Source organism: Salvelinus sp. IW2-2015, unplaced genomic scaffold, assembly GCF_002910315.2.
Source record: "Salvelinus sp. IW2-2015 unplaced genomic scaffold, ASM291031v2 Un_scaffold2520, whole genome shotgun sequence".
NCBI classification, from domain to species: domain Eukaryota; kingdom Metazoa; phylum Chordata; class Actinopteri; order Salmoniformes; family Salmonidae; genus Salvelinus; species Salvelinus sp. IW2-2015.
This window is the reverse complement of record NW_019943834.1, coordinates 34772-53601: the sequence shown is the minus strand read 5'-3', so window position 1 is coordinate 53601 and position 18830 is coordinate 34772. Positions and strand designations below refer to the sequence as shown.

The window sequence follows — 18830 nt, the reverse complement described above, 5'->3', positions numbered from 1 at the left end:
AAAGAGTCCTCGATGTCTAGTCGCTGCAGCATCTCATCTTTGACCCGTTGGCTCTCTCTTCACTGCGCCCGAGTCCTGTAGTGATTAACACTGGAGGCTGGAATGAGTCCCAAATGGCACCTTATTCACTTTATAGTACCCTACTGTTGACTAGGGCCGATAGGGCTCGCATTGCACTATGTAGGAATAGGGTGCCATTTGGGAAGCAGCCTGGAAGGCTGTGTGACATCAGTGTTGTTCTGTTACTGACTGTATACTGACTGTATTACTGACTTACTGACTGCGTTACTGACTGCGTTACTGACTTGTTACTGACTGTATTACTGACTGTATTACTGACTGTATTTGACTGTTATTACTGACTGTGTTACTGACTGTATTACTGACTATTATTGACTGTATTACCGACTGTGTTACTGACTATTACTGACTGTGTTACTGACTGTGTTACGACTGTGTTACTACTGTATTGACTGTAGTTACTGACATTACTGACTTGTACTGACTTTACTGACTGTTTACTGACTGTTTATGTCTGTATTACTGACTGTATTACGACTGGTTACACTTTTACTGACTATTACTACTGTATTACTGACTTATTTACTGACTGTGTTACTGACTGTTTACTGACTATACTGACTGTGTTACTGACTGTATACTGACTGTATTACTGACTGTATTACTGACTGTATTACTGACTGTGTTACTGACTGTATACTGACTGATACTGACGTGTTACTGACTGTATTACTGACTGTGTTACTGACTGTGTTACTGACTGTATTACTGACTGTATTATAGACTGTATTACTGACTGTGTTACTGACTGTATTACTGACTGTGTTACTGACTGTATTACCTGACTGTGTTACTAGCTATTACTGACTGCGTTACTGACTGTGTTCTTACTGATATATAGATGTATTACTGACTGTGTTACTGACTGTATTACTGACTGTACTGACTGTTTACTGACTGTGTACTGACTGTATTACTGACTGCGTTACTGACTGTGTTACTGACTGTATTACTGACTGTTTACTGACTGTATTACTGACTGCTTACTGACTGTTACTGACTGTATTACTGACTGTATTACTGACTGTGTTACTGACTGTGTTACTGACTGTATTACTGACTGTTTACTGACTGTATTACTGACTGCGTTACTGACTTTGTTACTGACTGTATTACTGACTGCGTTACTGACTGTATTATAGACTGTATTACTGACTGTGTTACTGACTGTTTTACTGACATGTGTTACTGACTGTATTACTGACTGTTTACTGACTGATTACTGACTGCGTTACTGACTGCGAGCTACTGTAGGCCACTATGTTATTTTCTGAAGTGTTGTTTTGTGGTCGAGGTGTTTGAATGTGTGTTGCTATTCTCGTCCATCGGTTTAGTTTATGTCATATGTTTATGTTCTGTGTTCTGTGTTCTGTGTTCTGTGTTGACCCCAGAAGAATATCTGCTGCTTGTCTTCACTAGCTAACGGGTATCCCAACGAAAACCATAAATCGTCTGTTCTTCTGTCAAGAGTTACCTGCACGAGAGTGAGAAGACAGCTAGTCTGTTCAGATGTTCTGATTGTATTTGAATTTGCCTGCCTGCTGATCGTCTAGTGAGAGACAATCGAGATTGCCGTAAGTCTGTGTAAAACTCTGGATAGAGAGCGTCTGTTGAATGACTCAGTGTAAGTGAAGGCTGAGTGGATTTCGTCACCTCACTAACCATGACAGATGACAACAACGCAGAGACGGAGACGGTAAAACATAATCAATCAGAGAATATAACGTTGATTGAGTAATGTTCACTCAACCAGTCAGTCACAACATGTCGTAACAGGCCTTTATGAGGAGAGTGTGTGTGTGTGTGTGTGTTGTGTGTGTGTGTGTGTGTGTGTGTGTGTGTGTGTGTGTGTGTGTGGTGTGTGTGTTGTGTGTGTGTGTGTGTTGGATGTCTCTAGCATGTCGGCTGTTTCGTCGTGGTGGCATCGTGTCCTTACTTGCTACTGTGCCACTTAGCTAACGTGTGTCCCAAGTTTATCTCTCTCTCTCACACACACACACACACACACACACCACACACACACACCCCACACCACACACACACACACACACACACACACACACACAACACACACCACACACACACACACACACACACACACCACACACACACACACACACACACACACCTCACATCCCCCAGTGTGAGAACATCACCCCCACCTGATTCCCAGACAAGGACACGCCCAATCTGGGATCTCCCAGCCAATCACATCCCAGAATGCAAAAGTATCATTCTATATCCAGATATAGACATGCATAGCTGTCATTTTTCAAGACCCAAGGATCCAACAGACACAGAGCTTTACGAGTGTCCCAATAGCTTCCTATCCTCGTCTCCTCATCGCCTTTCCTTCATGACCTCTGGTCTAAATGGACTGGAAGGTTGAACTAGAAACCCAGGATGTAACAGTGTGTTATTGACCTCGCAGTGGGGGGTCACATGAGAACCATTCTATTTTGGGAGAATTGTACATATTAAATGGTAAATAATTGGCTGATATTACAGTAGGAGGAGTCTTTCACCTAATCAACAACAACCAGTGTGTCACGATCGTCGTAACGTGAAAGAGAGGAGGACCAAGGCGCAGCGTGATAGCAATACATCTTCTTTATTTGAAGACGAGGACGAAACGAAACGAACACTTTACACACTAAACAAAACAACAAACCGACGACCGTGAAGCTATACAAACAATAAGTGCAGACACTGGCAACTTACACATAGACATAGACAATCACCCACGAACTACCTAATGAATATGGCTGCCTAAATATGGTTCTCAATCAGAGACAACGATAGACAGCTGTCTCTAATTGAGAACCAATCTAGGCAACCATAGACATACATACACCTAGACTAGACACTTAAACCAACTAAACCACAGCACCCATAAACATACAAAAAACCCTAGACAATACAAAACACATACATCCCCCATGTCACACCCTGACCTAACTAAAATAATGAAGAAAACAAGGATAACTAAGGCCAGGGTGTGACACAGTGTGTATCTGACACCAGTGGAGGCTGCTGAGGGGAAGGACGGATCATAATAATGGCTGGAACGGAGTAAATGGAACGGCATCAGTCACGTGTTTGATAACATTCCAATTGACCCCATTCCGGACGTTATTCTGAGCCGTCCTCCAATCAGCAGCTTCCACTGTCGGACACCTGATGATGATGAAACAATGACCCTCTGTCACAGACTGAAACCCTGACTATTTCCTTTGTTTTTTACACTGTTCTGCTGCTCGCTGTTTATTATCTATGTATAGTCACTTTACCCCTACCTACATGTACAAATGACCTCCACTAACCTGTACCCCCGCACATTGAATCAGTACTGGTACACCCTGTATAGAGCCTCGTTATTGTTATTTTATTAACATGCTATGGTAATAAAAAAATGTAAGTTTATACACATCCAAGAATGTCTATACATGATGGACAATTAGCTTCCCTATAGAACACTGACCTTCACACATGGGGGGGGGGGGGGTCCAGAGACAGCAGGGGTTCAAACTGTAGAATCCAGTTCCTACATTTTAATATAAAAATCGATTTTATCAAACAAAACTATGCTACATTTTAACTCTGGGACCCTCAGGATGACAAATCAGAGCCAGATTACTGAATGTAAGTACATTATTTACCTTCAGAGGTGAATGTATCAAACCAGTTGCCATGATACAAGTGTTTTGTTGTTGAGCACCTCTCCTCAAACAATAGCATGGCATTTTTTTCACTGTAACAGCTACTGTAAATTGGACACTGCAGTTAGATTAACAAGAAGTTAAGCTTTCTGCCCATATAAGACATGTTCTGGAAAGTTTGCTGTGGATTACAACGTCACGATTACAGCGCATGTTAGCAACAACCGTCCCGGTTTAGGGACACCGATCCTCTGGAGGTTTAATGGCTTGTAAGTAAGCATTTCACAGATTTGATTTGATATTTAACTTACTATTAGAATTTTAGCAACCAGGAAATGGCTGAGCAAGTTCTGCATCGTGCAATTTTTAAATATGCAGAATGTTCCAAAGCCAGCAACTACCCTGCACCATTCCCAGAACGTTGTGGGAAGGTTGTACGCAAAATAAACTTAGGACAACCACACTTTCACCAAGCACTAAGAAAAATATGGTTCTCTGAACGTTTTTGTGCTAGCTGGGTCAGGACAGGTATTTACATTCAAACACTCTTCAGGTCCCAAGTGTCCGTTCCATCTCTTTCCATCTGATCAAACTCTCGCTGTTCAGGAGCTAAGGTGTCAGGGTCAGAGGTCGGCTGAGGATAGTTACTGAACAATCACTGATTAATGAGCAAGTTATCTGATTTAAAGATGTTGAGTGGTTAGATTTGTCCTTTGGATTGAGGTACAGTAACTCAGTGTACCTGCTGATAGGATTTTGCTGCCATTGAAAGTGGACAGTGTGTCACTCAATCCATTGTTATTCATTGGTGTTGGGGGTAAGGGTTATGGATTGGATGGATTTGGAAAAGGGGTGGGGGGGTTATGGGGTTGGGGGGAGTAACAGTGAAACACCATAGATGGGGGAAAACTGGGAGGGTGGGTGGGGGGGGTGTATGGGGTTGGGGAGTAACAGTAAAACACCATAGATGGGGGGAACTGGGAAGGCGGGGGATATTTGATAATTTTTAGGAAAACATTGTAGTATTAACTTTGTGCTTTGTTTATAATACACAATAATACAACCACATAGGACATGTGGCCTCCAATAATAGTCCCTGTCATTCAGAATCACCTTGTTATTCCTGTTCTGTTATCTTTTCATATTGTGTCTGTTCTGCACGATGTCCTTGGGATGTCCTTGGTATGTCCAGAGATGTCCTTGGTATGTCCAGAGATGTCTTTGGTATGTCCAGAGATGTCCTTGGTATGCTTCCAGAGATGTCTTTGGTATGTCCAGAGATTGTCTTTGTATGTCAGAGATGTCCTTGGTATGTCAGAGATGTCTTTGGTATGTCCAGAGATGTCTTCGGTAATGTCCCAGAGATGTCATTTTGGTATGTCCAGGAGATTCCTTGTGTATGTCCAGAGATGTCTTGTTTGTCCAGAGATGTCCTTGGTATGTCAGAAGATGTCTTTGGTATGTCAGAGATTGTCTTTGGTATGTCCAGAGATGGTCTTGGTATGTCCAGAGATGTCTTTGGTATGTCCAGAGATTTCTTGGTATGTCAGAGATGTCTTTGGTATGTCCAGAGATGTCCTTTGGTATGTCCAGAGATGTCTTTGGTCATGTTCCAGAGATGTTTTGGTAGTCAGAGATGTGCTGTTATGTCCAGAGACTGTCTTTGGTATGTCAGAGATGTCCTTGGTATGTCCAGAGATGTCTTTGGTATGTCCGAGATGCTATTGGATGTCAGTCTATCGGTTGTCCAGAGATGTTCTTTGGTATGTCCAGAGATGTTTGGTATGTCCAGAGATGTGCTTTGGTATGTCCAGAGGATTGTCTTGGTATTCCAGAGATGTCCTTGGTATGTCCAGAGATGTCTTTGGATGTCCAAGAGATGTCTTTGGTATGTCCAGAGATGTCTTTGGTATGTCCAGAGATGTCTTTGGTATGTCCAGAGATGTCTTTGGTATGTCCAGAGATGTCTTGGTATGTCCAGAGATGTCTATTGGTATGTCCAGAGATGTCTTGGTATGTCCAGAGATGTCTTGGTATGTCCGAGATGTTTTGGTATGTCCAGAAGATGTCCTTTGGTATTGTCCAGAGATGTCTTTGGTATGTCCAGAGATGTCTTTGGTATGTCCCAGAGATTGTCTTTGGTATGTCCAGAGATGTCTTTTGGTATGTCCAGAGATGTCTTGGTATGTCCAGAGATGTCTTTGGTATGTCCAGAGATGTTTTGGTATGTCCAGAGATGTCTTTGGTATGTCCAGAGATGTCTTTGGTATGTCCAGAGATGTCTTTGGTATGTCCAGATGTCTCTGTGTCACCCCTGACATAGTTTGCTTTGTATGTTTCTATGTTTTGTTTGGTCAGGGTGTGATGTGGGTGGGCATTCTATGTTGTATGTCTAGTTTGTCTATTTCTGTGTTTGGCTGATATGGTTCCAATTCAGAGACAGGATGTTTTGGGGAGACGAAGTGCGGGAAGAGGATCACGGGCGCCATGTAGGGCGATGCTGTTGCTGAATAGTCAGGGTTGTAGTGGGATGAGTGGATCGTCATTTATGTTCAGTTTGCAAGAGGATATGGTGTGTGCCAGTGGAGAGAGGAGAGAGAACTCGACTGACGAGGATAAATTTGTCTGCAATCTGGTCTTCGGTACGCGGTGTCCGCTAGCGGCTGGATACTAGTGTTTAGGTCTAACTGTGACGTGAGATTGGGTGACAGGTGCCCCTTTCGCTCGACATTGTTCTTAGCTGTGAAGACTGGTTGGCCGAGCAGGATCTTGTCGCACGAGATCGCTCCATCCTCGGCTGACTCTGCTCGTCTTTTGAAGATTCTTGGACCTTTAGATCCCCACAGTCTTATCCGCTTGGCACTGGCCCGTGCCTCAGATGTTCAGGTCTGCCGGTAATGAGACCTTTGTGCTCCTAATCTACACTAGCCTCCTGCGCCCTTCCCCCGCAGAATTGCTTACTACAACAACCGCCACCCCTGTACTGTGAAATACCCGGACGCGCAAGAGTGTGGTAAGCCCAGTGCCAATCGACACGAAGCAACCCACACTAACAACCCTACCTCGGGGTAACAAGCAAAGAAAAATCTAAATGTGTCATGATGCGACAGCGGATGCACTAGAAGCACGCGGCTAGAAGTTTACCAGAGAATCACAACAGAGTTGACTTGTAGTTGCCTTTCATGCCCACAGTGATACGAATTAGTCATATCATATCCGATTATAGACAGGATTCTGACAGAAATGTGACCGAATTACAGATAGACCGCAAACGAGAGAAAGTGTGAGTATAGTCTGAGCAGGTTTGTTGCGGCTGAGCTGGCCTGTGTTGTTGAACATCAGGACAGCAGTTGTTACTGGTCTTGACGCACAATTGCAAACCGCCGCCNCCAAAATGGGAATCAAACTGACAAAGACCCTTTGGGGTAAAACTATGTGGGCATTCATTCAATCAGTGTCCAGACTCCAGTCAATCACATTGGATAATGTGCATAGCGTACTGTTTTTCCACCTGACCTACATAGACTGACTTGTAGTACAGCAGGGRCTTGATGGMGGAGCCACCTCTGTCTGTCAGGCTGGATCTGGCTGACCCTCCCTGGCTCTAGTAGTGTACACCTACACATGTAAAAGAAGGGTGTGGTGGGAACTGATCTCACATGGCACAGGATCACATGTTTTCACAATCGCATCACCCCTTTATGTAGTAATCCATTTACTGTTGTAGTGGCATATCCGTGCCCACGCATGAAGTGTGGAGAATGTGGTGTGCATGTGTGTGTTCACTGTAACCTCTGACCTCCGGAGCCGACAGCTGCATGCAGTGTTCACACTCTGCCTTCCTGCTATTCCACATTGTCTCAGGCTAGGTTTAAGTTCAGTTCAGACAAACGAACGGTGTCATGGTATGCACATTTCAATGGATACACCTGGATTATTTGGTTAGTTTGGCTTCGGTGCCGTCTCGTCTGGAAGTTGACTACTTGGTCTAGGCTAGCCTATATTTAATTAAAATTGCATTAGTCAATATATTTCCATGAATACACCTGGATTAGGTCTGAATATTCTTGATTGCATGTACTGTTTTCTCTGTTAGTAGGCTTTAGGATGATGTTWACCTAATGACATCACAATCTGGAAATGTAGCCAAAGAAATACTTCGCAATATGAACAAAAACAATAAACAGACAAAAAACCAACCAAGCTACAGTAGTGAACACAGAAAAAACCAGGAACACAAGAACAGGAACAATCACCCACAAACCAACAGTGAAAACAGGCTACCTTAATATGGTTCCCAATCAGAGACAATGCAAAACACCTGCCTCTGATTGAGAACCATATCAGGCCAAATGACAAACCTCAACATAGAAACACATAACATAGATTGCCCACCCCAACTCACGCCCTGACCATACTAACTAAAGACAAAAACAAAGGAAAATAAAGGTCAGAACGTGACACTAGTCCTCAACATATATGATCATACTTACTCTACACAACCATAATGACATATTTAGTTGTGAAGTTTCACCCACATGGTGTAGTAGAATATATACTGCAATATAGCATTGTGGTATTATAATTCAGTCATTGGGCTCTGCTTACATTGCTTTTGCCATAGCCTTGTCTGGTGATGCCCAGTTAAACTCACTATGACCTTGAGATGATCCTTAGTGGGTTTTATTCAAGGGCCCACTCCCAGCCACACAAAGGCCACTCTGTAATCAGAACAGTACTGTGCTTCATAACAACCCACTGAACCCGTGTGACTTTATCTCTGCCTGTTTATCTCTCAGCCTCAGAAATGGGAAATGGGAGCATATTGGAACGACACTCCATAAAAAATTATCTAGAAGTGAAGATTTGTAACAATGCTTACTCCTCTCACTTCGTTAACAAGCAGTGATATATTGACCAAGAAATCATCCCTTGTCTGGTCTGTTCCATCTCCTTCCTTCCCTTCACACACACAACACACCACGCGCACGCGCACACGCACACGCACACACCACACACACAACACACACACACACACACACACACACACACACACACACACACACACACACACACACACACACACACACACACAGTCGACAGACTAGAACGCAGTAGCCTAGTGGTTAGAGCGTTGGGCAGTAACCGAAAGATTGCCTAGATTGAATCCCTGAGCTGTCAAGGTAAAAATCGTGTTCTGCCTCTGAACAATGCAGTTAACCCACTGTTCCTAGGCTGTCATTGTAAATAAGAATTTGTTCTTAACTGACTTGCCTAGTTAAATAAAGGTTTTTAAAAAATCTAAATGTTTTTAGTTATGCATGGCATACCACACGGCATAATTTACTGTAAGCAAACTATTTGAAGCCAAAAGTAAAACATCTGAGTAACGATTTGGTCAGCCTGTTTTTTACAGATAAATCCCATTTGACATGTTAAGACACTTCCAAAGCACTTTTAAAAGAATGTCCACAGGGTGGGGCTGATACTGTCTGGAACAGATTGAGCATTGGAATGACTTGCCCCTCCTTCCCACTGCAGGAATAGTCAAATGAGGTGAACCACAAAGTGAAAATATTCCCCAAGGGAAATGATTTCTTGCTCAACAGACTTGCTATTGTTGATAAAACGTTTACTGGAGACAGGAGACCAAGTGGAACATAGGACGAGGTGGATAATTTTATAATAAGCCGTTTTATTAAAGTGTAAAGATATCAGGCAAAAACGTGCACGGCCCCTTTCTGTCAGATTCTATGAAATCGGCGGAGAAGCGAGCCCCTCTAAGCAGTACATACAGATTATAAGCAACAAGCAAAGTGAGTTGATCTTGTCGTCTGCCTTCCGATGGTCGATCTGGGTCGTGGGTATCCTGTTCGGCCTGATGTCACATTCCATTGGCTTTTCACACAGTTCTTTGTCTATTCACATCCAAAGCATCCTGCATGTGCGTTTGTTTTCACAGGCCTATTCATGGGGAGGATGTGTTGTGGGTCTGACAAGTAGTGGGAATGCGGTGCATGTTGTGCCAGAATAGCTTATGTTGAGAAGTGTTAAAACAAGTTACTAGTATCTAATAACAATTTCTTACACTATGAGACTGGCTATAGGGAGTTTGGAATATAATTGTAAGTATTATTTTGTTTGATTCATGCAGCCTTAACTTTTGTTTAGTGACTTTGAACATGGTATAGTAAAACGCATGACGCACACAAACATTTTTGTAGAAGTGCTGACTAACAAGAGTAAAACTATGAAAAGTAAAGTTGCACAATATATGCTCCCAACAAATTAATGGGTGAACCTAATAACAATCGTTTCGGCAACGCAGCAATTTTTTGTGTTTTTATTCTAGTATCATTTTATGCGCGCTTTTATTTTAATATGTCTTTCCTCTGCATTGTTGAGAGTCCCCGTAAGTAAGCATTTAACTGTTAGTCGACACTAGATTTTTGACAAACGTTGGTGTTTAGTTTACTCTTTACATTTTTGGAGTGTTATATAGTGCGACTTTATTTTTATACATTATACATCGTCCTTGCTCGCTTACAGGGTTGGGCAGTAATGGATTACATGTAAAGTATTACAAAAACGCTAACTGTAATCCGTTACGATACCAGCAAAAATATTGTGATCAGATTACCGATACTTTCGGAAAACTAGATGATTACTTTGAGGATTACTTTTCAATTCAGAAAGGATGTTTGCGGAAAAAGAATCGTTGACACTTTTGTTTTCACAATGACATTCAAATAAGCATTGAAAAAAGGCACAAATGTAAGTTTGTTCCACCTGAGCGAGTCTGACCACAAGTCAGAGACCACTATGATGATACACCAAATGTTTGATGGATCGTGGGAACAGAACAGGAATAGGTTTGTGTAGGCTAGAGTCCAAGCTATGTCTTCCAATGCTGCGACTGCTGTCGGCATCCAAAGAGTATCCAATTTGAATAAACGCTTGGAGGTGAAGATGATCGTAGTGGTGTAGTCTACGGCGATACGGATAACACTTATTATTAAAATCTACATAACGTTAGCGCATTGATGTGAATCACACTGCTGCTCTCTCATTAGCTATTTGCGCCTATGGATTGTGGTTGTTGTGGATGGCTGTTCACAAATCTAAATGTGTATTTGAACCCAATAATAGTTGAATTCAAGAAGTTTAAGCTGCTGTGAACGCTGCGTGTAACACATCCGTATCAGGATAAATAAAAAGCAAGGTCTGCTAACTTTCTTTAATTATGTTTAATTACGCCAAACAATGAATGGCAAATGCAATTTTCGTATATACGGGTTCGCTGTATCACCACGCAGGGTTAACAGGGAACTGGCAGGAAGTACGTAAACAGCTGTTCTTATACCGTGATGACGTAGTTCCAACGCGTCTGTTGGCCTATCACAGTAGAGCCTGGGCGCGGTTTAGACTTTGCCCCGCCTTTGCGGGCCCTCGGATTTGTCCAAGCCCCTTGGCGCGTTCCTTTTGTCCACATCTGGTTGCTGGGTAGATTAGATCCGTCTTGTGTCTGTCGATTCTACACTGGAACAGTTCCTAATATGGTATTGTCCAGTAATCTACCCTCCTGGTTGGCCTAGAGAGATGCACCCCTCCCCTCTCCAGACTGTCCACAGCTTTTATGGCCTGTGTTGGTCAGTCCTTACACCTACACACACACCCCCCTCTGTATTGTTTGTGTGTGTGTGTAACAAAACAATATTAATCTTCAAAAAATATGCTAACAGACTATAGTGCATAAACATAAATCCTAACACTGCCTATCAATCATTGTTTTTGAAACCAGTGGACAGCCAGTGAAAAATGCCTCTTGCAACAGCTGCATAGTGCGGATCCAAGCCTATGGAATAAAAGTGGGGCTTTTATTGCTAAATCTAATTCATGCTGATAAAAAGGCCTAATGGACACATACTCAAACTTGCACACTTTTGATAGACTTAAAGGGGCAGTCTGTAGTTGTTACATCTATTTTTGGAATTATAATGATATATACAGTACCAGTCAAAAGTTTAGACACACCTACTCATTCAAGGGTTTTTCTTTATTTTTATTACTGTTTTCTACATTGTAGAATAATAGTGAAGACATTAAAACTATGAAATAACAAATAAAGAATCATGTAGTAACCAAAAAAGTGTTAAACAAATCAAAATATATTTTAGATCCTTCAAAGTAGCCACCCTTTGCCTTGATGACAGCTTTGCAGACTCTTGGCAAAGCATGTCTACGAGCGCAGCATTTATTTTTCAACTGGAATCAATGAGCCCAACCAGTCCTTCATGACGACAACATCAGAAACAGAGTAGGGCTGCCTAGTAAGTCCTTAGTTTTGGGGTCATGCTCAGGTAAAACAATTAGGCTAATCTATACTTCCCAGAGGTGGGACCAAGTCATTGTTTTACAAGTCCCAAGTCAAGACAGGCAAGTCCGAGTCAAGTTTAAAGTCAAGACCGACAAGTCTCAAGTCCTAAACTTTGAGTTTCGAGTCCTAAACAAGTCATAATGTGCTCTTCACCAAATGTAATACCATTTCATATTTTTAACAAGAGTAATAGTTAGTATATTACATTTACGCAAATCATGAATGCTTTTACAAATATATATGTTTATTACTTTCCAAATTAACTTTATATTTCCATGGAAATACATGGGTAGCCATGAGAAAGACCCGCCCCCCCCTTAGCGATCGACTATCGAGGATCGCTATAGGGCACAATCGGGTGATGTAGGCTTGTACACAATCGCCCAACCTTAACACACACACACACACACACACCCTCTCTGTGTGTGGTTATAGTAGGCTAATGTATTTCAATGGTTTTAGGAACAGCAGTAACATCAGGCAGGCTTTAGGCTACCAACTGCCTAGCCAGTTGTAGCTCAATCTTGGGTGCAATGATCATGTTCCCGCACTGACTGTCTGTGTGGAGGCTCATTGATTTAACGTTACGTTAGCCTACATGCTACACTAGAAAAGTTATATATAGCTGTCGGCTATATTAGCCACGATTTATGGTTCTTTGTGCAGCTTCAAATGTCGAACAAAGTTGGAAATTGTTGCGCCTCCGTCTGTAATTTTCTTCCCGCATGTTTTGCAAGTTGCAATCCATTTTTTGTTGACTACAGCGTAGTCTTTATATCCGAAAATAATAATTTTGGTTATCATCTTTCCAAGGGCTCCATCTGAATTCACCCGCCAATGTTCCTCTGCATTGCCACACGCAATTTTTTCTCAGCTGGCACAATTTGATTGGCTGCTGTCCGATTCAAACTGTAATCCGTTAAATGAAGAGTTGATGCGCTGTACACTTTTTTTTAATAGCATCATTTTTWATATTTGGGCTTGGGGAGGGTATCAAGTCAGTTCCAGTCAAAAGGCTCAAGTCCAAGTTAAGTCACAAGTCATTGGTGTCAAAGTCATCGTATTTGTGACTCGAGTCTGACTTCCATATTTCCAAGTCCTATTCTTGAAGATCAAGGGGTATAACATTTATTGGAATGACTGGAATTCTGATAGATTTTGGTTTTTAATGTAAAGATATCATTTAATCGTATCATTWWATGTAGCACAAAGCGATGGGTTAGAAGAATCTGCCCCTCATACCATTGCGGTCACATAATCATCCCCAGTTTACAATTGGCTCATTCATTCCCCTCCTCTCCCCTGTAACTATTCCCCAGGTCGTTGCTGTAAATGAGGATGTGTTCTCAGTCAACTTACCTTTAAAAAATAAAAAAGAAGCCTACATAACCAACCCATAAAGMAAAATGTAACATCCATATATGGCCAGCTATGTAAACTTTAACATTGATGTGTCCTGCAATATATGTTTTGCAATTGGTAACATACATTTGTGTCTTCTTCTAATGCCTCAGTAAGATTACGTTACTGAGTTTGGGTAATCCAAAAGRTACGTTACTGATTACAATTTTGGACAGGTAACTTGTAACTGATGACATTTAGAAAGTAACCTACCCAACCCTGGTCGCTTAGTAAGCAAGAAGAGCATGTTCATTGAGTGAATGCTTGTATTAGTCAATGCATATTATTCAGGCTATCCACTGTTGCTCTCTGATTAATTTGTCTCAACCACTGATTGTTGTCAGGTGTGAACCCTTTCCTGTGGAGAGACCACTGTTTCTCAGAACCACTGTTTTTCTACTAAGGAGAAAGGCCCTAACATGGCGTTGGTCTTCAGCCTGTCCACTCTCATGTTTCTCCTCATCACTGGGATGGAGACATCCAAAAGTAAGGCATTCTGCAGGCACAATTTGTAGTACTTCTACCAACACAACTTCCAAAATGTTCACACCGAATGGTCTAGGAGTTTTGTTTTATCCAAACTACACTTGTCAGTTGTAGTACATTTTCTGTACTACAGTCCTGTTTAATTTWGTTATCTATTGCTTAAACAGGTCTAAGTCAGTGCTCAGAGTTGAAGGTAATCCAGGTGGAATCTGGGAAGGATGCAGTCCTAGAGTGCTCTGTGAAGTTCAGTGCGGAATCCCCTGGTAATGTAAACATAGAGCGGATCCAGTTGTGGAGGCTGCACCAGAATGGTAGTCACAAAGGTGAACCWGTGTTCAAATACACTCAACAATCCTCCAATCCCAGGATGCCGCAGAGACAAAAATATCAGCATTCCATGCCACCTGCCAATGAGAAAGACAAAGTTGTGTCCCTGTTGGTCAAAGAAACCCAGCCTGAAGATGAGGGTCCGTATGAGTGTGTGGTGAACACTGACAGTGGAAACACAAATTGTAACTTCATGCTGGAGGTCACAGGTGAGCTCAGTAATCCTCTTACATAGAACACATGGACAGCTCAAGGGGGCTGGGGGGGGGGGTCATTCCTTGTGAATGGATGATTACAGTTAGACTGGCCTACTAGGGGAAAATCTTGTAAGCATTTACTGTATGTCTATGGCAAGGATTTTCTCAGTGCTTGTGTCTACTCATTGGAGTTAATGTATAGAGACAGCTGTGGCACCAGTGTGGCTGTCACACAGTGCATGGGATATCTCCTCACAGTGTAACAATATAGTATTCTCCTTTTTGCGTCATGATTTCCACTGTGCAGAGGATCCATCAAGAATTCTTTCTTTTCTGATGTTATCCTCTATTAGTATCCATATGTTATATAAATTGACTTAGCTACCTTTAAACCAAATACCCTACAAACATTACTTAATTGATTGCATCCCTGATCGAAAACCTGAATGTGACATGATTTTCATTTATAATGATTCTGATTTTGTGTGTTACAGTACGAGACCAGCCCCAGGTTCCTGAAAATGCTGCGAATCAAAAGGAAATTCCAAAGAACAGTTACATGAGTGTGGCTGCTGTATTTGTGGTAGTAGGCTCTCTTGCCATTGGACTGCTGCTTCTCAAGCTGTTTCAAGCCAGAAGACTCAGACAACGTGAGCACCCAGGGTCATGTRCATTAGGGCASACTGTTGCAAAATGCTTCAAGATGTTATTCAGATAGTTCCTCCCCATTTCAGACTGCTTCTTTCCTTTTCATGCCTAGTGAACATGACCCTGCTTTTCACAGTCTCCGCAGAAAGGAATGCAGAGGTCTGGGAAGATTGGTAGAATTGCAATAGAATAAGTGGAATGGAGAACTAACTGCTCAGACAAGAGGACTGAACTTAGTTTTTGAATTGTTTTACTTTCTCTATTGCTCTCCTCCTTCCCAGATAGGAATACAGGATTTGTTATTGTATTGTCAGTGAGTGATAAATCACAAACCATGGTAGAGCACTGTAAAAGGTTGCTTCTGGTTTCTCTTTCCAGATGAATCCTTGATACCAGAGGACTCTGTTGTGCCAGAAGGTATGTTTGAGTATATTATTTGTCTACCTAATGGAAAAGGGATTCCTGTCCGAACTATCAAAGTGTATCAAATGTATAGTAAAATGCACTTTATAAAATGTGTACAGCTCCACCAACCACCAGCATGCCCAGCACAAGAACATTCCAGGCATTCCCGTGGTTGGCAGGCTACATCACATCCGGCCGTGATTGGGAGTCCCACAGGGCAGCGCACAATTGTCCCAGTGTCGTCCGGGTTTGACCGGAGTAGGCCGTCATTGTAAATAAGAATTTGTTCTTAACTGACTTGCCTAGTTAAATAACAAAAATAACAGTGTTGGTATTCCTGTTGTCCCCTATGGAACCAGAGCCTGAGGATACAGCAGTCCCAGCAGAGCACGACCCCAGCACCAGGACAGGACTGTTTCCGTAGCGACAGATGTATTATCAGGGGTGCCATGGGCTCTCTTCCCTGTAGGTGTCATGTCTGCTCTGTCTCTCACGTCACATCGCTAACTGAATGTGAATGCTTTGCCTGGAGGAGGGAGCAATCTGGCACAACACTATTCTGTTCCCCCTCTGCAGGAGAAATGGAGTGCATGCATTGTCCTGCTACCAAGCTAATTGTTAACAGCATTGTCTGTAGTTGTTAATCACACCAGACTATTCTTTCATAATTGTTTTATATATTGTAACTAAAACCTGAAATGAGTCTATCGAATGCACATATTTAGTGGACATTGATTTGATAGTTAAGACACTAGTGTGAAACAGTAGCAGTGTGTGAAATTGATCTTGACAGAACACATTTATTTTGTGCATCACAATTTGAATAAGTAATTTATTCAGAAGCCAATATTGTGTTTTAGTTGACAAATGCTTCAGTGTTCCATTAGGCCATGTTTTTTATTGTTACAAAGTGGGATTCAAATTTATTGAATTGTAATTTTTTTGTCAACAATCTACATAAAATACTCTGTCAAAGATGAATGAAAAATAACACAAAAATACTGTAGTGACCCGAACAGCTGTGTTATGTATTATGCTGTTCGTTGGTTTTGTTGTACTTACCAGTACCCAGTGTTCGCGGGGTCCGACATGCCAGTCAATCTGCTATCTGCCAACCACGGGAATGCCTGGAATGTTCTTGTGCCGGGCATCCTGGTGGCTGGTGGAGCGGCAGGGGGGTGGAGCATCGCAAGTTTAAGGCCATGTTTAGCCATTGTTCTCTCTCTTACGTCTGGTCTTCACAAGAGATAGTCACGGTTGTTTTATACGGATATCCTTCATTTATTTGGCGTGGGCTACGGCCGAACAGTAGCCTGTGTTGAGTTGGGTTAATTAACCGTGAATTCGTAAACTCAATCCTCTGTCTGAACAATTGTTCCTTTAGAATCTAGCCAGGTCATTACAATACCTTTAAGTATTCAACCCCCTGAGTCGATACATATTAGAAACACCAGCTGTGGGTCTTCTTGGGTAAGTCTCTTAAGAGCTTTGCACACCTGTATTGTGCAATATTTGTCCATTATTCTTTTCATAATTCTTCAGGTTTTGGGGATCTTGGCTAGACAGCAATTTTCAAGTCTTGCCACAGATTTTCAAGCAGATTTAAGTACAAAACTAACTTGGCCAGTCAGGAACGTTAACTGTCTTCTAGGTAAGCTACTCCAGTGTAGATTTGGCCTTGTGTTTTAGGTTATTGTCCTGCTGAAAGGTGAATTCCTTGACCAGTGTCTGGTGTAAAGCAGACTGAAGCAGATTTTCCTCCAGGATTTGACCTGTGCCGAGCTCCATCCCGTTTCTTTTTATCCAGTATTTGCCGACGTCAAGCATACCCGTACCATGAATCAGCCACCTACATGCTTGAAAAGTGTTTTTTTGCAGTATTACTTTAACGCCTTGTTGCATACACGATGCATGTTTTGTAATATATTTTATTCATATTTTCACTGTCATTTAGGTTATTATTGTGGAGTCACTTCAATGTTGTTGATCCATCCTCAGTTTTCTCCCATCACAGCCATTGAACTCGGTAGCTGTTTTTATAAAAACACCAATGGGCTCATGGTATTTGTATTTATTAAGGATCTCCATTAGTTCCTGCCAAGGCAGAAGCTACTCTTCCTGGGGTCCAGCAACATAAAGGCAGTTATATAGAATTTTAAAATATTACATGACATTACATTTAATAACACTTTACACAACACATTAAGTGTGTTCCCTCAGGCCACTACTCTACTATCACATATCTACAATACAAAATCTATGTGTACGTGTGTGTAGAGTGCGTGTCTTATCATGTGTACAGTATGTGTGTCTGTGCCTGTGTGTCTTCACACTCCCCACTGTTCCATCAGGTGTATTTGTATCTGTTTATTTTTATCTGATTCTACTGCTTGCATCAGTTACCGGATGTGGAATAGAGTTCCATGTAGTCATGGCTCTATGAAGTACTGTGCGCCTCCTATTGTCTGTTCTGGATTGTAAAAAGACCCTTGGTGGCATGTCTTGTGGGCTATGCATGGGTGTCAGAGCTGTGTGTCAGTACTTTAAACAGACACCTCGGTGCATTCAGCATGTCAACACTTCTTACAGAAACAAGTACAACAAATCTCTCCTCCACTTTGTGCCACGAGAGATTTACATGCATATTGTTGTGTCTTTACTATGAATTAAATGATATGACATSCTATTTTATCAAATCAATTCTCTGTAATTAATATTACCTGATTAAACTAAGCATGTAAATGTCGTTAACTAGGAAGTCGGGGGAACCCCGGAYGAATGTTTATAGAGCTGTTSTTTTCRGAATAAACTCTTAAAGATCTGTTAATCTTTTATATCAATAGCAGTCAATTATTAMTTGTCACCTTATTCAGTCTCYTCTGAACGTCGTAGAAATCTTGGTTATCTTCACGAACCCTGGCTAACAAGTCGAATCAGCAAAACAACATTTGGTTTAATTATTTATTTACTAAATACCTAAATAAATCACACAGAATTACATATACACAGGATGGATCATASATTGATTACTAATTATTTCATAAAAGAAAACGTCCCCAGCGGACYAAACCGATATGAAGGCTGGTTACACAAAGAAAGGGGGTTGGGTTTGAATGAAAGAGCGGGAAGACTGAGGAACAAAAGGATTGMGTCTTAATCGACTCTTATGAAGCTATGCTATCATAAATACGAAATCTTATGCATTCTAAATAACCACCCATTCGGAAAAGGAAAATGCAAGAAACATTT

At 41.7% G+C, this 18830-nt stretch overlaps 1 protein-coding gene across 5 annotated transcripts; it reads left to right on the top strand.

Annotated features, from left to right (window-relative positions):
• Positions 1 to 9789: 9789 nt before the first annotated feature.
• LOC112074159 (uncharacterized) lies at positions 9790 to 18415 on the top strand. Of its 5 annotated transcripts, none has more exons than XM_024141382.2 (6): positions 9790 to 9865; positions 13863 to 14004; positions 14172 to 14540; positions 15023 to 15178; positions 15555 to 15593; positions 17271 to 18415. In XM_024141382.2, exons 2-6 carry the CDS (start codon positions 13938 to 13940, stop codon positions 17291 to 17293), a joined length of 654 nt encoding a protein of 217 aa, XP_023997150.1. In that variant the 5' UTR covers positions 9790 to 9865; positions 13863 to 13937; the 3' UTR covers positions 17294 to 18415. The 5 variants fall into 5 exon arrangements, 3 of the variants coding, with proteins under 3 accessions (XP_023997150.1, XP_023997149.1, XP_070296510.1); XM_024141381.2 differs by having other exon boundaries at positions 15941 to 18415; XR_011476908.1 differs by having other exon boundaries at positions 14172 to 14315; positions 15029 to 15178; positions 15555 to 18415.
• The last annotated feature ends 415 nt before the right edge of the window (positions 18416 to 18830 follow it).